Consider the following 27,226-nt stretch of genomic DNA (forward strand, 5'->3'; position numbering starts at 1 on the left):
TAAAATTTTTTCCGAATGTATGTAGTAATAGAAAATTAATCTGACAACGTGTGCCGTTATTTCTGTATCTATACCGTTTCTATAAGACGACGATGCAAATTAAATATGAATCTCGAAATAACTTGTTCAATTTCAATATTAAGCGAGGTTACTTTTCTGAAATTAATTTTAAACTATTCAAAGCAAACCTTTACATGGCAATTTCGCTTGTTACGAGTTTCAGCGGCTAAAATAAAAATATATGTATATCATTTATTTTTGTCTACTTCTCCGAACCGGAAGTCTGTCATCAAAATTAACGTCAGACGTTTCGCAAATGTTGTCAATTATTGGTGTGCCCTGAAATATTATAACTTTTATAACTTTGGTTTCCATTATTTCCTGTTATTCAATCGGCTGTCAAATTGAAATGTATTATTAATACACATTATTGAAAGTTTTCCGTTTGAAAACATTTAACGTCAAGAGTTGCAGTATTAATATTCAATATAAATTTTACGGGAACTTATAATTATTCACGACTTTTGAATTTTAGCTTAATAAGTACAATGTAAAATGGATGGAGAAGTCGAGGTAGAAAATAAATTTATTAATTTTCTTTACGTGTCTCTTTATACAAAATCTTTAAATATACATATATAATGCAGGATCGAAAGCTATAGGCGCTCATTAATTACACGTTAATGTAAAAACTGAATTATTCAGTGATAGAAAAAGGTATTATAAAGCGAACGATGCATAAACTGAATTTTATTTTTTACGTATCCATGCATCTATAAACTGCAATTGTATACTCTATAATAACGATTGCACTGTTCGATGCAGCTTCATTAATCTTCACAAAAAGTATGAAGATATTATACTTATTTCCTAAATCAATAGTTGAAACCACTTTAACATGTTGACTTCAAATTTCTTAGAAGAATTACCTTTTTTAGAGATTTTTAAAATGTACGCTTTAAGAAACAATATGCGATATAAAAGAGAAAGGTATCTTCCAAATAAACTTGAAAACACAATTTTCCATATACAGTGAGTGTAAAAAGTATTCGTACACTAGTCAATTTGAACAAAAACTTTGTAGAACTTTGTTTATTACAAAAGTATGTTAACAAAAACATGCATACATATTCTTAGAAATCTCTGGAACAAATGTCATTAACAACAAATTATTTATTTATATTTATTATGAAAATATTAACAAATTTCCAGAAATTGGCGTGAAATATACGTGTAATAAGTATTCGTACACTTCTAATTTTACAACAAAAACTGTAAATTTTAGTACATAAACGTAACAAAAATCAGTCTATTTGCTATTTTAGTATCTAGTAGGATTTCCTTTAGATTGTATAATCGCTTTAAGCCTTTGCGGCATTGAATTTACTAAATTTTTGGTTATAGTACTAGAAATTTTGTTCCATTCCTCTAAAAGTGCATTTTTTAAATCTTGTTTCGAAGAAATGTGATGGTCTCGAATTTTTTCAAGATGACTCCATAAGTGCTCTATCACATTTACGTCTGGAGACTGTGGAGGGATTTTTAATTGCTGCGGCACATTATATAGGATCCACTGACGTGTATTATAAGTATTATGCTTTGGATCATTGTCTTGCAAAAATATATAATTGCCCTGTAACTGCATTTTATTTGCACTAACCTGAAGATGCTCTTTTAGAATATCGATGTACATTTTGTGATCCATGATACCATCGATAAAATGGAGGGATCCAACCCCACTCATAGAGCCTAACTGCCAAACTGTGACTGATCCTCCTCCATGCTTTACGGACGGCTTCAAATTTCGTTTTTCGTACTCGGTATTTTTTTTCCGCCATACTGTACATCGTCCATCTGACCCAAATATGTTAAATTTACTCTCATCAGTAAATATAATACGGTTCCAGTGCTCCATAGGAACATTAACGTACTCTTTCGCGAATTGCAATCGTTTCTTTCTATTAATTTCATTTACGAAATATTTCTTACGAGCTACTCTGCCGTGATATCCTCTATCCCGTAAAAAATTACGCACTGTGCTACTGCATACATTAATGTCCAGATCATTTTTAAGTTCAGCTGTGATTTTCACCGCACTTATCTTTGGATTTTGCTTTATTTTTCGAATTATCCATCGGCCGGTATACTCATTTATTATTCGTTTACGTCCGTTTCTTGGATTATTTTTTACTGTTTTTCGATCGCCATATCTGTCAATGATTCCTTGAATCGTGGACCTCGGTCTATTTAAAACTTTAGAAATTTCACTCAGTGTTTTACACTTATTATGTAAATTTATAACAATTTTTCTTTCTTCTTCAGAGGTTTCCTTGCGTTTTCGTCCCATTTTACTGATAATTTCGTTGATAATGTTTGAATTCAGGATACTACCTATACCGACAGCGTCTCCAGACATGCTAAGAATGTTTACATATTATGGATTATCTTGTAATCGTTCTATGTGGAATGTTACGAATCAAAGACTGTACGAATACTTATTACGCGTATATTTTAGGTCAATTTCTGGAAATTTGTTAATATTTTCATAATAAATATAAATAAATAATTTGTTGTTAATGACATTTGTTCCAGAGATTTCTAAGAATATGTATGTATGTTTTTATTAACATACTTTTGTAATAAACAAAGTTCTGCAAAGGTTTTGTTCAAATTGACTAGTGTACGAATACTTTTTACACTCACTGTATATAATGCAAAAATTAGAAGTAAGTTGTCTCGTAAAAGAGAAAAAGAATGGGTATGCATGAAGTGTCAAAATTCGTCTTAATAGTTATTTTCTATTAAAATACACAAATCCTATTCAGATTTATTTTCTTCATCATTTCAGATTGGGAATTAATCGTTTTAGTTCCATAGTGACAATTTCTGTCACCTATGTATGAATAACGTGTCAGTGAAAGTGTCAAAGTTTACCATAACCATTTTGGTGCATTTTATTATTATTTCTCACACGTCGAGAAAAGTTAGCACGCGTTCGTTGGTTTCTGCCTACAAGAAGGTACGCGTAATCTTTGTTAAGCAGAGGCGAGGAACTCGCATGTATAATTCAAGGCAGGAGAACAAGTTCATAAGAGGAAAAGAAGTTTAATATCGAAGCGAGAGGGGGAAGTATGGTTCGTTTTCTTTAAATTGGCGGCGTATACGCGAGCACGCCGGTCCGACATTTCCCATTCCCATTTAACATTAAAGTACAATTAAAGTACTGACTATCAGACAACAATATAGGTTTGGTATTTCGAATATACAGGGTGTCCAGCATCAGTTTTACAACCAAGAAGGGGGTTATTCTGCATGAAGAAACAAATCAAAATTAAAGAATACAATTTATTCATTTGCGGCTTTGTTGTTGAAAAATTGATTTTGAATATTCACTGAGTATGTGTACATTCAATTATATCGGATAGATCTCAACACAGACTTTTATTGTGTTTTCTGCACTTCTATCACTCGTGTTCTGACAAAACCTGAGAATGTATCACAAATTTATTTGTCTTATTGTTAGTCTGTTATTATCTTTGGTTTTGACTAATCATGGTATACAGTTTATATGATACTCCTTGAGTTTTATCTGTGGGGTCATGCTAAAACAAAAGTGTGTTCGCGCTCAAAATGTTTGTGGTTGGATTGAAATGTATTTGGTTCGTGAGTGAGAGTTTTTGAGATGTTTATTTTTCAACAATAATAAAGTTGACTGTATAAATGTGTTATTGAGCGCGATGAACTATATGAGGAACTGTTCTCTTAAAGGACAAATTAAGAGTTGTTCGATCAAAAGACAAGTTAAGAGTGAGAGTGTCTAAGATAGTTGTTCTCTCAAAAGGCAAACTAAGAGTGATTGTCGTGTCCGGAGTCAAATTCCTCCTCAGCTTAGGTGCCCACCAAGAGGTAGTTTGGGGGTGGTTTTCAAATTCATCTGTGGAATCCAGACTGTATTGATTGGCCATCGACTTGGGAGAGGAGGACCCATTTTCCTGCCCCATTTCGGTAGGAACCTCCTCCTTCACCTCGGTGGTGGAGGAAAATCTCAGGCCACCTTGGCTAGGGTGGACGAGGTTTCCTCCCCAAGTCGAAGGCCGCGTTAATTTGCCGAGGAAGAAACGGAACTCCGGATTATCAACGCAACAAGAGGTTGCGTCTGGTTCGCAGCTGTTTTATGGCTATATTGTTCCGCGTGTAGGCGATGGCCGTTGTCGTCGGTGCCTACATTTGGCCTCGACGACCGTACCACCCGCGGAATAATATAGCCCTTCGCTGGCCAACTCGAGTGTAGCGTTTTTTTCATTTACCAAAATTTTTTTCTTTTACACTGAAATTTGCCAGATGCAGGAGACTCGAAGATCTTCGCAACGTAGTACCGATCCCGTGTCTGGCATCATAAAGGACCGAAAACAACTCGAGTTGGCCAGCGGAATGTGCGTATTTCGTTTACCGAACAAAGTGTATAAGAAGAATGTTTTTAAGCCTTCCTCAATCAACACTAAATCTACCGCGACCGGTCAAATGACCGTTTTTAAAATTTCGTTTAGAATTTCTAACACACAATATTATTTTGGCGCCATTTAACTTCATGATTTTTACAATATTCACATCTATTCTTATTGCTTGTTTTCTGAGAAAAATATGTAGCAGTAATGGTTTATATTTGAACTGGACAAAATTTGGTATCAAATTCTGGTTAGCTTCCGATGTAAACAGGAAATATATGTATAACAAAGACGAAAGGAGAGAATCTTCAGTTTCCACTATCTTATAACAGTCTAATAACGTGTATTGAAAATAGTTAAACTTTAGACGCGTGCAGTTCCGAAATTACTAGTGTTTTATTTATAATTGAGCCACTGTTAGAAGCGGTAAAGCTTCCTCTTTGAAATGGTTTTTGGTTTTTGTCGATCGGACTTTCCGTTTTCGAGATATCGTAATTTATGTAAAAGGGTATTTTTCTTAATTTTACTATAATTGTCTCCGTTTGACGCGTCGTACCTCTTTGTCGCACGTGAGTCGTGACTGTCGTGACCTAGTTTCGGCGTAGTATTTCCAAGAATTTACTGCGCTCTGTTTACTAGTGCCACGCGCGCGAGTTCATGGATCTCAATGAACGTAAACAAACGCTTCCGATCCTCGTATCTCCACAATTAGCCACCGCATCGACGCGAAACTAAAATCGCTATATCTCCGGAACTAATTGAGCTATCGACTTGTTCGAACGCTCGTTTTAAAGGGCATTTCATCCTCTATCCAATGACTATACCAACTACTATAATTTATGCTATCTTCTATGTTTATTTTGAAATTTACTTTGACACTACATACCCAAAGAAGTTTCAGCACTTCCTATTGATCATACGACTGGTGTGCGATAAAACTGGATCATAAATTGTTTATTTAATTGAAAATTAATTTAAATTTGTATACAGGACGTTTGCATAATTACTATGCCATTTTTATGTAAATAATTGTTTTCAAGAGCGTTTTATCTTCTATCCGATGAAAATTACTAATTTACTAATACTATTAAAGTGCTAATGCACGTTTAGAATAAAAGTATTGAATATTTTTGTACAGGGTCTTAGAATTCAGTGCTTTAAAAAAGAAAACTATGCGACATAAAAGAGGAGGATATCTTACGAATAAACTTCAAAACACAACTTTTGTATACATATAATGGAAAAATTAGAAGTACGTTGCCTTGTAAAAGAGAAAAAGAAAGTCATTTGACCGATTATGGTAGGAATGGGTAGACATGAAGTGCTGGTAGGTTTAGTGTTAATACAACAGTATTTACCGTGCATTCCCCCAACACGAGGTCGCAAGTACTCGCGTGTCCATTGCAATCACATTTCACGCACATGGGATGATCTCATTTGGTATTTGAAGAATTAAACACGGATAATACATTAGAATGTATGTTCATACACATATAATTCAGAAAGTACAGTTGTGTATACAGCAGAATAAGCAATTTTCAACGATTTGTGTATCAATTAAGTTAGTTTAATAACTTAATTACATGCCTTAGTTTAACTTAAATTCTGTAAATATTCACAGTTGATTTTTTCGACAACGAAACCTCAAACGAAAAAATTTTATTTCTTATTTTCGATTTGTTTTTTCATGTAAAATCATCTCCTTCCCGCTTGTACCACCGATGCTGGTACACCATGTATACAAATACGTAACAATTCAACTAAAGCCATCTAAACCAATAAGTGGTGATGTGATCGGATCGCTCTAATTTTAAACGGTTTCGCGGCACGTTGCCCCGATTCTTCCCAATTTGCAAAATGTTGGAAACCGCCTGGGGAACGACGAAAGTCAGGCATGCTTCTTTCCGTGACCTCCGACAGGATGCACAGTTTTATCGAAAATCTTGCCTGAGTTCTCGAAGAATGTTTCACGGCCCACATTCGGGCAGGGTTCTCGCAACTGGAACCACGCCACGCGGAAAACTATCTCACGCCTCCACTCCCGATGGCCCCGAGCAACACCAGCGAAAACTTTTCAATCAAGTTTCTTCCCCACCTCTCCTCCCCTTTGCTTTACCCCCTTCCACGATGTTTGGGCGTTTTTATTTTCGCGTCCGTTCGATCGAAACGAAAACCCCCGCCGGCCGAGGGGACACACTGATTTTCACCCGGTGAAAACGAAGACGGCTGCGACAAACTTTTATCGAATTCAGGAATTAATTTGCTCCCCGAGCGTCGCGAGACATTTGCTTTCGATCGAGTTTCGATGGTACAGGGAAAAACAAGTTGCCAGAATGCGGTGGAAACTTTTCGAACCGACGAGGAAAACTTACACCGCGATGGGCTCTGGAACTTGAAACCAAAATCACTTTGGTATCGGTCATTTTTCGATCGGATCGGGTGTTTCGAACTTTTACCGGGCGCCGGGAAAGTAATGGAATTACGAGTCCCACGGGTAGAATTAAATTCTAACTGTTTTGGTAAATGCTAAAACTGTTTACCGAAAAAATATCGTCTTCGAGCGTAATTATAGCAACGTTGATAAAATTAAATCAGACTCGTTACTTTTGGAAGCGAACAATTACTTATATACGTGCACGTTCTAATTGTAGAATTGTATTTTTGTTTTTAACAATGGTGAAAATATTGAATTTCTCGCTGACTATTCTAGCAGTAAACGGAACCAACAATGAAAACGCAAACGAATGATATATGTTTGTAATCTGCACAAAAGATCTCTCCAAATGTGCTCGTATTTCGTTTCGATAAACGATTTAAACGGGGGAAAAAGAAAGGGAAACGTTAAAATATATTTTTACAATACTTCAGTGATAAGACAAATTTCTGTTCATGTTTCACATTTCACCTGTTTTCTATAAAAATGTGTAGACTCGCTTTTTTAAAAATTGTTTCATAAAATGATTAAGCATTTATCCATTATACTGTCAATAATAACAAATTCTCCAACCAGTTTATCATTAGTTAAATCATTTTATAATTTATACTAAAATAAATTTATTATAATTAATAATACTAATAGTAATTATTAATAAAATTAAGGCGTATCTATTATTTTTTAGAGAAGCGCATTTTATTATTTCTATTACATTTATAAATCCATTAGAATTAATAATATTAATAGTAATCATTAATAAAATTAAGGCAAATCTATTATTTGTGAAAGAAACGAACCTAGCAGGGTATTTGAACTACACACAGGCAGAACTTTTTCATCCCTCTTGTCTTATCGAATGCAGTAGACCGAAATTAATCGCAGGTGCATCGAAATCGAAGTTGAACCATTATCCTGGCGATGCGCAAATCAATCGGTCGTCAATCGATTGGATAATTCGACCTAGCTTGCCAACAGCCGGGACAGACATTAGGCCCCGTTGTCTGGTGCACTTCGCTGAATTTAAAAATCGTTAAAATTGTTCTTTATCGATACAGTTGATAGCATTAGAGCGGGAATAATCGTTTTCTTACTAGACGGTATGCTTGCAAATGCAGTAAATAAGTAAAGAACCATCATCGATCTTGTTTAAATGTTATTTCATTTTATAAATTCCTAAAACCGTTTTTCATCCTTTACTGTACATCGTTGGATACATTTTTTCATGTAGGATACTGAATTTGATCACAGTAAGATAATTTCAAATAAAATCATTCTTCAACCTTTCTTGAACGTTCGAATTTGATGTGCTTAAACTACATATTTGATCGTATTTCTGTGAATTTTTACAGAATTTTTTACGTATTTAAAATGTGTGTAAACGATGTCAAACATGAATTTTAAATAAAATCAATCTTCAACCTTTCTTGAAAGTTCGAATTTTATATGGTTAAAATACATATCTGATCGTATTTCTGTGAATGTTTTACGCACTCAAAATCTGACCAAACCACATCAAACTTAAATTTCAAATAAAATGATCCCTTAACCTTTCTTGAATATTCAAATTTTATATGCTTAAACTCCATACCTGGTCGTATTTCACGCAATGTTTACAAACTTTTTTACATGCTCAAAATGTGTTAGAACGATCTGAAACCCAAATGACTCCAAACGTGTCGGGTCGTGGTTGTCCGATTAAGCAATATACCATTCCATTGTTAATATTTTCACAGTTGCCAATGATTCGAAAAATCGATAGTGTTTAAAACGTTAAAAAGAAAAAGACCATCGAATCGCATTTAACTTATCTGACAGTTTCTTTCCCGTTTACAGATCAGATGAGCGACGTATGCAAGAAGTACTTCATGGGGGATCTCTATAGAAAGACAGAAGGGGCCGTTCTAATATCGCAAAACGAGAGGGATCTAGACTGCACGATCACGTTCCAAACGCACAGTATCCTTCAGCGATTTATGCTACGTTTCGACCAGCTGCAACTGGATTGCAACGATCATCTGTACATCTACGATGGCGCGCACGCGGTCAGCAGTTACAAGGTGAGTTCCAGCTTGATTGCGAGGAGGTTTCGTCAGCTGGCCCGTTCAGACATTACTAATTCGTCCCTACAAAATATAATCCTGATCTGCATCCAAATTGAAACGCCAAGGCTCGGATGTAATATTGCTGGTTAGCTGGAAATTTGTATTCCAGGAAAATACAGTTTTCCGGCCGGGTACGATCGCGTCGAAAGATGAAACGCGTTTGGGCAAACATTGGCAAACGCGTTTATTAGAAATACTTATTTCACGGTAACGTTGCAACGATCGATGAATATTTTTTTTTAATAAAGTTAACGCGTTTCACCGTACTTTTCTTGTTGGATAGAATCGTTGAAAAAAGTTTTTGCACGCGGTAAAGCATGCCATTGGCCAATGTCTCGTAAAGGGGGAAGACGTTGAAAGCAACGTACATAAATTTCACGCGCACTTGAGGTTTTCTTACATAAATGCAAGTGCAAACGACAAATAGCGTATAAGGGAAAGTTTTTCAGATTTACGCTCATGGAATTTTTTCCATTTATAGGGCGAGCGAAGCGTTTCTTTACGACTGTTTTTAGTATCTAGGTTGAAAAACTTTCGTGATCTTTCCACGCACAGGCGAAAACGAAGTAACAAATTTTGTCTGGTAATAGACATTTCGAACTATGTTAATATTTTTATTTAGTGACTCGTGGCAAAGATCTACATATAAAATTTTAACGCACGAGAAGCGTAAACTTTCCTTTCGTAGTATTATTGCAGGAAAATGTGTGTACTTAATTTTATGTTTTCGTGCATTGGGAGAACAAGTTTTGCTGCGGAACGTTCTCTTTGGGAATCAGCGACATGTAAGCGGGCGAAAAATTGAGAAATAATTACGAAAGAGGAATTTTCTAAAAAAAAAGTATTCATTTTCTTGTATTTATAGTTTCGGTTTACGTGAGAAACAGAAAACTGAAAATATGGCTCTGTTTACAAACTCTGTACCAGCAAAAATTTGGTCGAAACAATTGATCCCGCTAAAATATTTGCAAATTATCTTCGATTGTTATGGATATAGGATCAGCCTCTGAGACGTTGAAAATAATTTCGAGTAATTTGAAAGCATTCGCTGTGAAAAGTATGTTTTGCTTTAGGGACACTGACAAGCCAAAGAATATTTTGAGAAGTTTCTTCTCGAAGATTTCCCAAACTAGGACATCGTGCATCCAAGTAGGGTGTATTTAGGAAACAAATAGTTGCGTTTGCGGAAAATAAACGAAGCTCGGTGGTTTACAACCCCTGGCAGAAAGTTTCTTATCATACATATTAAAACAAATTTTACGAAAAACTGCCGTGTTTTATGATTATAAAATGTTATTGTATATAATTAGGACTGATGAGAAATAGAAGGGAGTTTTGTAGGAAGTAATTAGCCACAAAATAACACAAACTTTCATTTATCTTCAAAGACAAAGTAGATGGAAAAGAAAATGTTACATGGAAAAAAGTTTCCGATCACGACTAAAATAATTAGTTGTACGAATGTTTGAACCGTGGAGGGTAAGTATAAACGCAAGACGAATCCACAAAAATGTAAACAAACGCTTTTCTTTCGTTCAATGAACAAGTAAGACAGAAGTGTACAATATGCCAACGTGTAAATTGTATTAAAATGATATAAAAATAAGAATAATTGAGCTCCTCAAGGTGGGAAACGCACTGAGAAAAGTCGTAGAATTAATTGGGTGTAGTTAAAGTACCATTAGTGATTTAAAAAGAAAATACGATGAAACGGACAGTGTTTCTAATGGTAAGAAGACTACGTAAAATTATGAAGAATATGAGAAGAGCCACTGTTGAGGTTTTGAGCAAAATAATTTAAATTTTGTGAAAGAAACTTCCTGATATGCTCAGCTTCACACGTCAACGTTAATAACGAGTGAATAGTTGTGGGATATGGAAGGTAAAAACTTGAATCACAATCAGTAGAATCTTGTAACAAGCAATAACAATTTATTCTACGTTGGATAGCCGAAATGTACAAAGTCTTGAATATACTAGTGCTGAGTGATGTTTAAGAGTCAATTTTGATCTGGTCTCTGAGCCAAGGTTGCCCAAGAAGCTAACCTCGCCATGGGCGTACCCAAGGCCATGGGAGGCAGCATCGGTCTTAGATTGATCAAATATTGCAAATATACTGGCCAATCAGTTTGGAGGCAAAGTTGAGCGGTGGGAGGCGGCATGTAACCGTTATTTTTAATCATTTTCCCTCGTCTGGGGTTTTCCGCGAGGCGGCGACGGGCCCAGGTCAGCGCTTGGTGCCCAGATGTTTCTTGCGATACCTGACTCGCCATAAAACATCTGGCACTGGTTTTCGATATTATTGCAGGTAGTAAAATCATGGAACGGCTGGATTTGGAGGGTCATGCAGATTTGAATGAATTTAATAATTAAATAGCCGTCTTAATCGCACTTGATTATAGGCAAAACTTGATTGTTTGAACGGACTGACTCTACATCCGCTGGCTTTATGAATTTACTGTTACGCTGCAACACAGAATAAATCGTAATTGTTATTTCTCGTCGTAACAGCCACCTCAACACAATTAAATGAACAATGGGATCCAAATGTCTCTGATTTTGCAGTTGAAAACAGATTAAATGGGTTTCACAATTTCGAAAAGTTAAGACAAAACCCTTGCTCGCAAAGGCACATAGGGAAAATCGCTTACGATGGCGCAAGGAACGTGCAAATTGGACAGTGGACGACTGGTGCAAAGTAATATTCAGTGATGAGTCACGTGTATACCTTGGAACGGGAGATAACACAGGAACATTTGTTTGGAGAAGAGCAAATAAAAAGTTTAATGAAGCAAGGTATCCACAATCATATATGATATGGACCTGTATGTCTGCGAGAGGCGTGGGAAAATTGTGCATTCTCCATCAGAATGTTAATGAAGAAAGATACATTCCTATTTTTGAATATTTTTTAATTCCAAGTATAGAAGACATGTTTGGAGATTCTACAGATTTCATCTTTGAAGACGATAACGCCAGCTGCCAAATAAAATAGTAAAAAGCTATTTACTACAAAACAACATTAAAACGGTCATTCGCGGTCCTACCGTCGATGTGTTCAGACGTGTTTACGGTTTCGCTTACGTGTGCCAATTGTAACGGGTGAATCTAATAGTGTAGTGCTGCTCGCGGCTACGCCACGAGTGTAAGTGTCATACCCGAACCCCTGTGAACACACCACACTTCAACAAAAATGCAGCCAGCAAAGGAATGTCAAAGAAACGAAGCATCTGAGTAAAGGGGCTCGTATTTCACCAACACCAACGGAAAATTACAGGCCAGTAACAACACTACTGAATCAACAAAATCATACGCGAACGCCATTAAATCAGAATCCTTTCCTACTAAAGATCAAGCGATAATTCTCACAGCAGTGGACGGTATAACTATTAAAGATTATGCCTGTGCAGTAGGAAAAATAATAGGCCCGAAAGCAATAAGATACATATCTAGAATCTCCAACGGTAGAATTTACATTTACCTAGAAAAAAAAGAAACAGTTTCCAGCCTCATGGATAACCACAATTCTTTGACAATCAATAACACTAAAATAGACATTAGACCCATGATAACCCCAGCGGAACGTATAATCTTATCAAATGTCTCACCATTAATACCGAACAAGTCGATCGAAGATGTTTTTAAAAAAAATAATGTACGAATCTGCTCCAAAATAACACCTTTAAAAGCAGGAATAACAGATGCCGAGTATTCCCATATCTTGAGTTTCAGAAGGCAGGTATACATCAATCCGGAAGACTCCAAAAAGATACCCGACTCATTCACGATCACTTTTGACGACACAGGGTATCGAATTTTTTCTACCACTGACAAACTAAACTGCTTCATATGTAAACAAGAGGGACATGTTGCTAGGCAATGTCCCAATAACCCTGAAACTAGCGACAGTAACACAACAAAAGACACCGTTACAATCATCAACCAAACCTTGTCGGCTCACACACCCATTCAAACTCTGTATCCATTAACCAACGAAGAAGCTACCTTGGAAACTGAACCGATAGAAACAATCACAACCCCATGTTTACCTACCCAAAGTGCGGAACCAATAGCTAATAAAGAAATTGGAATGGAAATCGAGTCAGCGAAGGGAAGAAATATTATAACTGGTGTCAAAAGGCCACTTTCAACAACTTCATCAGAAACTCCGCCTGAGCCAATGGAACGCGATGAAACGAAATTCAAAACATCTATACTGCCCTCTGCCACCAGAATAAAAAACTCAACTAATAACAAGAAAAGACTGATATGCCCCATGTTACCCGTCCCGTTACCTAAGAATCTAGAAGAAATGCTTGAACCAGCAAAAGGCAAAATTGAAAATCCCCAAAATAATTTCATCCTCAACTACCACCAACTAAAAAGCTTCCTTGAAAACGCTTTCGGGGCACCAAATCCAATTCAAATCGCTCTCGACTATACAGAAGACATGCCTGGATTAACACTAATGTTGACCACAATTTATCCTCTACTAAAAGAACGAAGTATAAAAAACAGAATTTATAGACTATGTAACAAACTAGGCATACAACCAACCATCAATACCCATACGAACTGGACATCTGATTCTGACTCTGACACTTCATAAATTAATCTAACGTGCAAGTCGCTCTTTATAACCTTTCACTAGCAATAATATAATATGAATAATATCCTTCAGTGGAATACTAATGGTTTCTATGGCCGTCTAGAAAGAATCCAATTACTGATTAAAAACTATGATCCCATTGCCCTTTGCATTCAAGAAACCAATTTTAAAAATAATACCACTGGAACACTTAAAAATTACCAATGTTTCGCTAAAAACCGTGCGGTCTTCGGTCATGCCAGCGGAGGGGTCGCCATATACGTTAAAAGTGAAATCAATTCTAACGAAATCCACCTTCGAACAAATATAGAAGCAGTCGCCATCCAAATGACCTGCCCCGACAAACTATGCTTATATAATATCTATCTCCCAAATAGTCTTGATTTTCAAACAAACGAAATTAACGACCTCATATTGCAACTATCAAAACCGTTTTTATTAGTCGGTGATTTTAACAGTCACATCACTCTATGGGGCTCTATTAGGAGCGACTATCGTGGACATAAAATAGGTTTAATATTAGAAAGCGTTGACCTTACTCTTCTCAACATAAAGCACACTTTAGCATTGCAAACGGTACCTTCAGCTGCATCGACCTATCAATTAGCAGTACCAGCTATGCCCATAATCTCGAATGGAATATAATAGACGATCTATGTGGCAGCGACCACTTTCCAATCCGTTTACAACTAAAAAACATTCCAAATAAGAGCAATATATATTCGTGTAGTCCAAGATGGAGATTTAACAAAGTTAACTGGGAGTTATACAAAGAGCGAGTAGCGTCGTACATACAAGAATCCAAGATCTCGAGTAAGATTAATGAAATTGACACTATAACCGAATTATTCTCCAATCTTATTATCAAAGCAGCAAATGAAGCCATCGAAAAAACTCTCCGCCAAAGAATCACAATCCCGTCCCCTGGTGGAATGACCAATGCAAAGAAGCCGTACGGAATGCAAAACAAGCGTTTAATCGTTATAAAAGGCACAATTTGGAAGAAAATAAAATACAATTTAAAAGACTCTGGGCAGTTGTAAGGAAAATCATTAAAGAAAGCAAAAGGAACAGCTGGAACAACTTTGTCTCAACCTTAACTAATAGTTTCAAGGCCAAAGAAATTTGGAACAAAATTAATGCAATCAGAGGCAACCGGAAGGCCTGTCATACACCATTTATTACCAACAACCCCAATGATATTATAACTAATTCCCAAGAAATCGCAGACATCCTAGCATCAACGTACGCAAAAAACTCTAGCTCTGAGAACTACTCCGAAGAATTTAGACAATACAAACTAGTACAAGAGGGTAAAGAAATAGATGAAATCAACGATTTTCAGTATTCATACCTCAATGCTCCTATATCGGCAAGAGAACTTAATGAAGTATTAAAAAACCTCAAAAGCTCCAGCCCAGGGCCTGACAATATTCCCAATGACCTGATCAAAAATTTGCCTACCAGCGGCATCAATACACTCCTAGATATATTTAATATTATATGGCTAAACAATACATTTCCAAAAAAATGGAATGAAGCAATCGTTGTTCCGATCCCCAAACCCGGCAAGGATTCCACCAAACCTGACAGTTACAGACCTATCGCCCTAACTTGTACCTTGTGCAAATCTCTTGAAAAAATTATCAATGGCCGGTTAAGATGGTTCCTCGAGCATAAAAAACTTATTGAACCTAACCAATTTGGATTTCAAGTGGGACATTCCACTACGTCACATCTCATCAGTATGGAAACTCATATTCGGGAAGCCTTTGCCAACAACCAACATGTTCTTGCAGTTAGTCTAGACATCGAAAAGGTCTATGATATGGTCTGGAGACGCCAAATCCTAGTCAAGCTCCAAGAGATGGGAATCGGCGGCAACATGTGGAACTTCATCAAAAATTTTGTACATAACCGTAGCGTTCAAGTTCGATTTAACGGCACCCTATCACAGAAAACTCCAATAGAAAACGGCGTACCACAAGACGCAGTAATTAGTGTCAGCCTATTTCTAATAATTATTAACGACGCATGCAGAGCCACTGATTCTCCGGTTATCACAAGAGTATTTGCGGATGACATCACTATTCTACGTAAAGGGAGATTTATCAACACCTCACAGCAGACGATACAATTGGCTCTTAATAAATTATACGACTGGTCAAAAAAGAACGGGCTAAAATTTTCACCCACTAACAATAAGACGGAGTGTATCTTATTTTCTAACCACCACAAAACCCATTTGCCTGTGCTGAAACTTGGAACGAACTCAATACGATATGTCACATGTACTAAACTTCTAGGAGTATTTTTTAACTCTAAACGTACATGGAGCAACCACATTAACAACCTCGCCGATATCTGCAAACAAAGAATCAAGATAATTAAAGCGTTAGCTCATAATAACTGGGGAGCGCACAAAACTGCCCTTTTGCAAGCTTACCAAGCGATTGTCCGGTCCAAAATGGACTATGCATCTGTAATATACGATTCGGCAAAATCAAATGTATTAAGGAAACTTGATGTAATTCACAATGCGGGGCTAAGAATAGCAACAGGATCATTCCACACAAGCCCCATCGGAAGCATAATGATCGAAGCTAGCGAAACATCAAAACGAACTCAATTACAATCTACCGGACATGGAAAAAACCAGTTTCCACAACGCCCCCCCATGGACGCTAGATGCACCCGTCATCGACCTATCACTCGCAGTAAATAAAAAAGACGAGTTAACTGTAGAGGAATGGAAAAGACGTTTTAAGACCTTCTGTGACAAGTATCCTGTTTGTACTCATATCTACACCGACGGCTCTAGAAATAAATTTGGAACAGGAGCTGCAGTTTTTACCCAAAATCAGACAATTAAATACGGCCTGAATTCCTTTAATAATATTCACACAGCTGAAACATTTGCGCTTTACTTAGCGCTCAACTTCATTGATAGCTCCCCAGAATCCAGTTTCGTCATCTTCTCGGACTCACGGTTCACCGTTGTAAAAACCCAAAATTTAAAGCAAACCATGGAAATGTATATAGCAATCCAAGAAATGTATAACAAATTGGTCAAGACTGGCAAAACAATAATTATAGCATGAATCCCATCCCACATGGATATCTATGGGAATGTTATGGCTAACCTTGAAGCAAAAGTTGCATCTACCCTGTATGCGGAAGGTCAACCCTTTATCAACACCTCCAGAGACGTCACACTACACATTAAATCATTGTGGAAACAGGACTGGAGTCACACATGGAGGAAATATAAAGCGAGCCCACTCCATAGAGAAATCGGCAATTTCTACGATCTAACAACAAGTACAAAATTCAATAGGAAACAACAAGTGGCAATAACCCGAATCAGAACTGGACACACCAAATTAACTCACTTGCACCTCCTAAATAATAGTCAACCAAGGATTTGTGAAACATGCAACACACCCTTAACTGTTAACCACATCATCCTCAATTGCAGGAAGTACGATCAAGTCAGAAGAGGCCTGAAAATCATGGACAATATCACCGAGGCGACCACTTCACCCGTGTTCCAGAACATATTACTATTTTTCTGCAAATCCATCGAAATTCTAGATAATCTATGAAGACTACGACACCACCCGCGCTAATCCTATAAATTTTCCTCCACAAGTTTCCAACCAAATTACTACCATAGATAGATAAATCGGGCCAATAGTAGTCGCTAATAACCCCTGTTGTTGATGCGTCTCTAAACTCGTTACATTAAAACAATGCAATGGCCCGCGAATAGTCCCGATATCAACCCCATAGAAAATTTATGGGTAAAACTAAATAAACTGATTCGGGAAAAGAAGCCACAAAGTAAAGATTAACTTCGACAGACCATAAGGTTATCGTGGGGAGAAATTTCATCCATGAATTGTAAAAATTTAATAACATCAATGTCACAGTCTATTAAAGCTGTCATCCGAGGTATTGTAATTAAATATTAATGGTACCTCTCATCGGAAACTTATTTCCATGTAACATTTTGTTTTCCTTCTACGTTGTCTTTGAAAATAAATGAAAGTTTGTGTTCGGATAATAACGTATTATAATCATAAAACACGGCAGTTTTTCGTAAAATTTGTATTAATGTGTATGATCGGAAACTTTCTGCTAGGGGTTGTATATTGTCACTGGTCATAAGCAATCGCTCGTGTTTACGAGAAAAACGATGGTCTAATTATTGAACGTTTGTGTTATTTTGTAATCAATTACTTCCTACAAAACTTCCTTCCATTTCATAATCATAAAACACGACAGTTTTTCGTAAAATTTCTATTCATGTGTATGTTCGGAAACTTTCTGTCAGGGGTTGTAGTTAACGTTCCCTATATTTCTAGTTTTCAAAAGTTTACTATCAAATATTCTTGGAAGTAGAGTACACATTTAGAAAAAGGTCGCTTCTGTAAATAGCGCTTCTGTAATCGTTGGACGATCGGTGCTACCGGGTAATAATGACTAATGCTAGGGCAGCGAACGAAGCGCTCGTTGTCGAATCGTAATTGCCGGCATCGATCAAAAGATGAAGCACTAACCGCACGAGGAACCACGTTATTTTTTCACGATTACCATCAGGGACAAAATCGTCGCTACCTTTGGGGGCCGAGTTTCGCTCGTGGAAATCATTATAATAATGTATTCCGCCATTATACATTCTGAGCATGACCAGTGCCGCCAAGACGCTGGAAACTTGCACCATTAATCAGGATTCGTTTCATGGACGAGTGAGTGTATGCCTCGTTTGTTCATCTCTTGGATCGCGTTTAGCTTCCGTGTAGATCGACGGATTCGATTTAAAATTATTTCTAGTTTTCGGTCGTTTCTGTTCGAGTAGACGATTTGGAGAACAATGTATCTCATTTTCTTCTCTTCCGAACGATCTTCAACGTTTCTTTACTATCATTAATTTTGATCGATTGGTCCTAGTTTTCAGATGAAATTTCTTTCTACCAAATTATCCTCCTTTTAATGAATCAGGATCACATGCAGGAAATGAATATGAGGGATAAAAGAAATAATAAAAGATTTTTCTACGGTTTTTGTTTTAAAAACATAATGTTTGATGAACTCACAATACTGCGAAGGAAACAATAATATTATCACTTATATTTATAAAGAAATGAAACGAAACGATTCCATGCATTAATTACACAAAATTATTGGCAGATCTAACATATTCTACGAAAAACAATTTAATCGGCCTATTTCGATATTCTTTTCTCTTCTTCGCTGTTGTTTAAACTCAATATAAGATGTAACAGTTAACACCTAAGTGAGGAATTAAAATTTAATAAAAATAATATTTGTCTATACGTTCTACTATGATAAGTAGACTACGGATGTTTATGCAAATGCACATGTTTCTAGGAAATAGATAAAAGAGTGAAACTTAGGTAGAAATTTGTTTCATCGTTAGAGGTCCTTAAAAATATATTTGTTATTTTGCATATTTTTTATAAAAATATATGTCGAGACATGTTGCATATATGTCATATGTGTTTATTGCATTTCTTTTGGTAAAATTAAATGCTTATATGGGCTTCCAAACATCGATTCCATAAATGGCAAAAATGACAATATAGTTATTTATTTCTACATCTCGTGTTTACCTATAGTGAATCTTTAATGGTAACAGCTCAGAGATGCTACGAATAGTATTAATCAGTAACTCTGAAGTATCATTGACAAATAGATTCTACGGAATCGAATTTTACGAGGTCAGATTGTTAAAGACCCTAAAACAATTAAAGCATGTTATTTTAGCAAATTCCAAATATGCACCAATCACATCTTGTAATGTTGAGCGTTCGTTCTCAGTTTATAAATTAACTTTAAGCGATAAATATCATCAATTAACTCTTGACAGTATTGAAAAAATACTCGTAACATATTGTAATTTAAATTATAATTGTTTATTATTATGCTTAAGTAATAAAACTATTTGAACGTATTTTGAATATATTTTGCATATTCCTATATATTTTGGTATATTATTAATACATATTTGACATATGTCACTTACACATTTTGACATAAACATCCGCAGTCTAATTATAACAGTCAGTAAAGTTTCTTTATACGTTCTACCATGACGAGAAAAAGAAAATAAACTGCCCGAGACATACAAAATTTAGTAATTCATTACTGGAAGAGTGGAAAATCATACAGGGAAATTAGAAGTATCGTAAACAAAAGTTTTTCAACCAAAATATTAAAAGTTTTGGGGATGAAGATAGAGTTGAAAATGCAACTGGATGTAGGAAGAAAAAAGTGTTAAATTCGTCGGAAGAACGTCTCTGTGTTCGAAATCTGAAACAAAATCCGAGAATAAATTGCCCACAAGTTAACATCGAATTCCAACAATTTTGTAATAAAACTGTTTCCGATGAACCAGACCGTAGAATATTGGCTGCGATTTTGCAAAAAAAACTTTTAAAACTCTGCAGAATTTTTTATAGTCGTTACATTTTTCCGATGAGAGTAAATTCGTTTGTGTGCCAAGAATTTCGTGACTCGTTGTATTTACCTGATGGCTTCAGTACGTCGTAACAATTTTTCAGGAACAACATTAGCGCGCGTTGTTCGATCGAAGATTACATTAATGGAAACCGCTGTTGATGTTATCATTGTTCATAGAACATTGCTCGTCAGTGCTGACAAGGATTAATAACATAAATCGTACTTCCTGAAACAGGAGACGGTCGAGTAAAACAGTACGCGAGGATAAACGAGAATTTTAAAGGGATTTTCAAAGAAGGAATAAAAGGTTATCGCGATCCGTCCTCGCGAGAGCGTAAAATTGAATTCGATAATTTTTAACCCGTTACCCGCCAAAAATCACTTTGCTCGAAATTATTTTACGACTCGCGGTCTAACAAGTCCGTGATAAATCTTTTGTAAATTGCGTTCAACTTGTCGAGCGATTTATCATCGTTTTAATCAGGAATATTCGCGCGCTGTAATTTGAACTGTACGCGAGGCGTATGGAAATGAGATTTCAGCCCGAGGAATAAGTTTCAATGGACGGGTAAAAAATGAACGCAACAATGGGTTAAATATTGTTTATGAATTCGAGGCTCTGCGTACGAGAACTTGCGCCGCGGGAGGCGGCCACGCGATATTATAATTTTTCACGCGTCGAAATACAACGGAAAGAGGGAAACACGACGGTTCTATTTATTTGCTCTTTCACTATTTCAAATAGAAATAGATTCTTATTTTACAGAGGCGAAAAATAAGCTGTTATATTGGATATTTACACTGAAATCTCAATTGGAGAAAGACTGTTACGCCTTTAAAGTTATTAACTCCGTAGTTGTTTCGGGGAGTTAATTATATAGCAAATCAATTTCTTGATCCACAAAAACAATAATTTATTCAAACAATAACAACAACAATATTCAAGTTTAACAATAAAGAAGAAATGGTACGATTGCGGTCCGATTGTAAGATGATATCATTAATAATGTCCAAGTTCTTTTAAGGTTCAAGTGATTCTGGTGAGAATTCAACCCATTCGAGAATCGAAGCATTTGTGATTTTTGTCCAAAGTCCGGTCTTAGAGGAGTCTCCGATTCTCCTTCTTAGCGCCTTCTTGGCGGCGTCGATGTTTGGATCGGGCCTTGTCCTGCCCAATCCGAATTTTGGACAGTTTTTGGATTGTGTAACGCCCACAGCCTGGTTTCTTTCATCCTGCAAATCAAGGTCTGCAGGACGTTGCACAATCCCTGAGTTAGTTTATGACCCATTCTTTATTCTTACGGTTCTAGTCCTGGTGGTCAACACGTGAGGGTTTGCGATACATCAATTGCCGTCGAGAGTGGTCTAACCGGAGACCGTTTCCAGAGAAATCTGAAACCGGCATCCAGCCAGACCTAGTCCTTTAGAAATTGCATGGAGTCCGTGAAAAATTGTGACTTCCTAAAAAACGGCACTGTTCATTGTCGACTGCAGCGGAAACCCTTCACGTGGCGTCAACAAAAGTATAATATACTTTGCTCGAATAGTTATATTGGTTATATTCTTTTATTAGATTTCGTTGAAAAAAGAAAATTTCCAATGCATTTCCTCAGCGAAGATCATACGATCGTTCGTTCAACAAGTCTTTAGATGGCTTAACAAAGTGGGAGAAACGCTTGGAAAAGTGTATAGAGGTAAAAGGCGATTATGTTGAAAAATAAAAAAGAATCTACCTAAAATAATTTGTTTTTCTATCTTTTTGTAAGGACTTATTGAACGACCCTCGTACTTGTACTGACGCTCAAATGTTATGCTTGATCCGTTTTATCAGACAAGAGCGAAAATCTTTCGAGAACGAACTCCCGGCTGGCCATTAGGGTTAAAAAATAGCCGAATGGGAAGGGTCGCTCGCGATAAACAGCCCTTTCAACCGTCATTGAATTTTAATTCACCGACGTACGCGTTCTTTGCAGCTTTTGCGTGCAAAGTTTCGGTCGAATGACGAATCCCAAAGGTGGCTACGCAAAAAGAAAAAACTCGACCTGTCTAGTGGATCGTTTAACAAAATCGCGTTACAGCCTCTCGCGTTTCTGTCTCGAATCGTCGTCGCTGAGAAATGGAAAATTCACGAGACATCGGCCACGCGACTGCGACGCTATTTATTATTAAATTTTTCTCAGGCACGCTTCAGCGTCCGTGCAAACGTTTTTCGTTTCTACTCAGAGCCGGAAGTAAATCGTGCGTATTTATTTTTTCTCGGTGGCCAATGAGCCTTTCGAGCGATGAATAGCGCCGGTGGGTCTCCGACTCTGGTAATTTATGAAAAATAAACGTTAACGACGTACGTCGTGAAATATCTTTCTACTTTGAATTACGTACGTATCTCTTCCCTGCGTGCGCACGTTCACGTTTACGTCGTCGAGCAAAATCCGCGGACGCAGGAGCATCCCTTGTCCACGCTCGATGAAAATGTACGTGCGCACACCTGTACAATAACGATACAGGAAGAAAGCCAGAGAGCAATGCAATTTTGCATAATGGCGGTTTAACTTTAATCTTTTTTATGGTGTACGTAATGGCCCGTTAAGCTTGCCCTTTATTGCTCTCTGCGTCCTTTCCTCATTCTTTTTTTTTTCTTTCTTTCTTTCTCCAAGCAGTTTCACCCTTATGAAGTTTCTCCGTTTTTTCGAGCACCTTAAATTTAAGCGTCACTGGTCCCCTCTTCGTCGAAATAGTCGGAGTCGAATACGGTCGAAATGTGATTTTAATTTAACAATATTTACCGGAGCCTTTGAAAAGTTCGTGGAACATATTATTTCTTGAGGGGGGAAACCAAAGCACAGTGGGTTGAAAGCGTCGAAAACGTGGCCAAAATTCAAGATTTCATCGGGTCTTTCTAAAACTTGGTAATTGAGGGGTTTTGAGTTTGCTGATATCGAATCTGAAATGAAAAATTTCGAATTCGAAATGGCGACATCAATACGCGGTATACAGGGTGTTCGGCCACCCTTGAGAAAAATTTTAATGGGAGATTCTAGAGGCCAAAATAAGACGAACATCAATAATATCAATTTGTTGATTGAGACTTCGTTAAAAAGTTATTAACAAAATTAAATTAAAAAATTTTCAATCACTCACGGAAAAATTATTTTCGGTTACTGGGGTCAATTACAATCATTTTTGGTGAATACACATATCCCCGAATTCCTACGTACTTTCGAGAAAAAAATTCTTTACCGAAAATCTAATGTATGGCCGGAAATGTTTCTACAACTTTTTAACGAAGCCTCAATCAACAAATTAGTATCCTTGATTTTCGTTTCATTTTGGCCTCTAGAATCTCCCATTAAAATTTTTTCCAGGAATGCCCGAATACCCTGTATAGTGATTTGGAAAGCGACTTATATCTTTTTCTTTTATAATCTTTTTTTTAACATAAACCAAGCCTCTACAACAGATTTCAATTAAATATATTTGTAATAACATTTTGATGAGTAGTTAAGACTCAAAATACGGAAAAATGTAGCTGAACGTTATAAATTATTACCTGTAATTCGTCTGAATCTAACTCCACGTTGTCCAAATACTCAAATATCGGTAAATTGTTTCCATCTTCTTCATCATTTTCATCACTGGAATTTTCGATGTCTCTATCACTGTCAACTGTTGAAGTGCTGGATATTTGACAGAATGATGGGGAACGTAACAAAGATATTGTGGTTCTTAATACTATTCTCTTCAGTTGCCCGTACGAAATTTTCGATCGAATAATTAGTTTCGACGTGGTATTCGATGAAATATTGAGTTTTTTGACATTTTTCCTTCAAAGTTCCATCAGTTTATAATAAATAATTATTTTTCAAAATTCGGTACGTGCAACCGAAGTTATTGTCTTATAGTTTAACAATTAGTTAGTCTTATAGTTCACAACTTGCAGTGGAGAATTACACGTCCGTCTCTTTCTAACAAATTTTTGGAGGCTTCTCACGCTGGTTCCTATTATGGTTATAATAATTAATATTTTTATACGAAATTTTTACAAAAAGTAATTCAAGAAATGTACTTTTCGAAAACACGAAACATTTATCAGAAAAAGTTTCATAGTTGCACCGAAAAAATTCTTGAAAATTGCCTCTATTTTCAGCCTTAAACGATTTAGATTCAACGTGTTGTTTCTTTTTTTTCCACCGAACATGAGAGTCTGATTTCAGCTGCAAATGCTCCACGAAGGATTAAATAGAATGGCAAATGTTCTATAAAGTACTAATTTAAGCGCGTACGATTCAACGAGTGTCTGCATAAAATGTCTAAAGAGACTTAATTTGTCTAAGAAAATTACCTTAATGCGATCCTTAGTCGTCCGTTGTGCTTGGCGAGGGAATTCTAGTCAGCCATGAAAGGAAAAAAAAAAAAGAATCGAGAGCAAAGAAAGTGTCTCGTTCCCAGTAGATTTCGAAGTTCCAGCGACCGTGGAGTTACTATAACGTTACCGTGGATGAAGAGGAAATGAAGGAAAGGAATTTGCCAGAAGCTGTTTCTACGATCAAAGAATTTTGAGAAATGTTCTAGAGTAACTGCATGAAATAATAATGAAAGTTTAAATTCTATTACTTTGATCTTTAAAGCACCTACGTTAAAACACCTACGTTACGAGAATGTACGGGAAATTGCAATATTTTTTAGCGATTCGCACGTGTAATATTAGATTTTTGTAGTTCTAAAAATATTGTACTCTACGGGAATCAATGTTGGTAAAGAACAATATTTGCGATTTAAGAATCGAGGATTATTTTCGACAATTTGATAGACTGATCTTCGATGCCTCGAAATAGACAAATATAACTTATAGATCTGAAAAAATATGTTTATTTAAATGTTATTCGTTGAAAGAAAAAATGATATTGGTGTTCAATTAATAAATACAATTGCAATGATTAAACTTACTAATTTGGCCAAAACTTGCTCCAAGCTTCTTTTTAGTTTATTAGACTTGTTCGAGGAAACAACAGTCGTTCCTCTAACGTTTTTTCTTTAAATAATTCAACGTGACACACACTCCGTAAGTATACATTCCGGAAAATAGCTGTCTAAAAAATCTAGCATGAGAGCATGAGAGGTTATCAGGAGATAGTATAGACCATTTTACGTGCGAGATTATTTATTACTTGTGATTCTCAAAAGCCTGAATAATCAGTTTCATTTAATGAGGAAAACTGAACACACGATGTTTAACAAACTTAAATTAGTTTTTATTAAAAATTTTTTATTTTTTTTTTAAATTTAAATAATTTTTTATTCAGTATTTGCACGTAGAATACAAGAGAAACAAAATACTTAGTATTATCTACAATCTTCTTTTCAAAACAAAAACATTCGTGATATTGTTATTTCGTTTTGCATTAAGATTCTCGGGATTAGGAACTGTAAACGTAAATTGTGTAAACTCGATAGTCCATCGCGATCAATGTCATGACTAGGAGTGCAGTGGTTGTTAGTTTATCGTTGTTCGTGCAATAACATACATCAATATAACGTCATGAAACCATTATCTAAAGATATAAAGAATAATATCATTTTCCACTTAAAATTTAGTTTATCCAAACGAGTAATTCCCTGGAAAATTTGCTGTTAGGCAGTTGTAGGCTCCCACTATGTTCGTGGAGCCGTTTATTTAGTAAATAGAAGTTCAATACTATTTATAAACACCTGAATTTATTTACAAATATGTACATATGTTACCAGTGTAATTTCAATGTTCTTAGTTCAATTCTTATGGAGTTCTTAAGATGTTCTAACTGTTCCTGAAGTGTTCTAATTTGGAAAGTCCTATGCCCCACGATTTTATACAGATTCCAAAATAGGTGGAGATCTTGTGTATCCAATCAAACCCCTGTTCATCCCTCGTGGGCCAGTCCTCAGATATTCGAAATCCCGCCCACTAAGGGTGGTACAGGGGTGGGTGTCCGCGGTCCCAAGGGGCAGGTATGGTCCCAAAGTACGGTGCTTAACGGGTTTATAATACGGCAATTTTCTTTGTACCATGAGGTACTTGCCAAATAGCTAATTAAGTAATTTAAAACAACATTAACTAAATGAGAGGTATGCTAATAACTGTTGGAATTCCCAACAGCAGTTGTACATAAAATACAGAAAGAAATACTGTAATGAAGTTCCAGTGGCCGTAAAATTTATTATCTTGTCAGGAGAAGATTGACAAGATACATTATTTCAGAAAATGCAACGACGGCATCAATGATTGCAAAGGTATTAGAAAAGCGATGTTGGGAAGAAAATTAGTAAGTGGATAACTCGAAGAGCATTAAATGAAACTAGTATTACAGCAATTGAGATGAAAAAGGGCCTGCTTTATCAAAAGAGAATGCCAAGGCTCGTCCGAGTTTTGCGAGAAAATATTTAAGCTAGAATATGGGGCAATAGGAAAAAGTAATTTTTTCCGACGAATCAAAAATCAATCGAATTTCATCAAACGAACGTTGTTGGCGTTGGAAGAAACAAGACAAAAATCAAATCTTAAGATTTTTTAATTCATCCATGCATGTTTCAAAGGATCATAGTCTTTTTTACAAACAGGCAGTAAAAACATAATTAAATAATAAATAAACTTTATTGTGCAAAAAATGTGCAGTACAATGCATGCACGGAATAAAATATAATAGTCGAATAGAAATATATGTGAATAAAATAAAATAATATAAAGAACATACAGGGTGTCCCGTAAATAGTGTAAGAAACGGAAATGGGGGGTAGGTGAGACAATTCTAAGCAACAATTTCCTTTGCAAAAATGTCGGATGGGGCTTCGTTTTTGAATTATTAACGAAAAACACTGACCAATCACGGCGCTCGCCTTCCGCGCGCTCAGGGCCGTCCGACCTCGGAGAGCCACCGCGCCGGGTAGGTAGCAAGATGCGCGTTGAAAATACATCGAGGAACGAGTACAAATAATTAAAAATACTACCACTGCAACTGTTACCTAATTCGTAAATTACTACGTAATTAGTACGTAAATTACTAAATGGAATTTACTTTTTATTAATTATTTGTATTCGCTGTTTCCAAGGAAGAAGGAATAAAATCTCGGAATTTTTAGAAAATTAACCCTTCGCACCCGAGTGACGCTTCTCGCCAGA

General features: G+C 36.3%; 1 protein-coding gene across 1 annotated transcript in view; it reads left to right on the plus strand.

Annotated features, from left to right (window-relative positions):
- Positions 1-27,226, plus strand: part of LOC122403232 — a 317,776-nt gene that overhangs the window by 151,429 nt on the left and 139,121 nt on the right. The window contains exon 2 of the mRNA XM_043406617.1: positions 8,713-8,936. Coding sequence (XP_043262552.1) covers positions 8,713-8,936 — 224 coding nt within the window. The remainder of the gene's footprint in view (positions 1-8,712; positions 8,937-27,226) is intronic.

Source organism: Colletes gigas, unplaced genomic scaffold, assembly GCF_013123115.1.
Source record: "Colletes gigas isolate AHSC1104 unplaced genomic scaffold, ASM1312311v1 Colletes_gigas_Sc00047, whole genome shotgun sequence".
NCBI classification, from domain to species: Eukaryota; Metazoa; Arthropoda; class Insecta; order Hymenoptera; family Colletidae; genus Colletes; species Colletes gigas.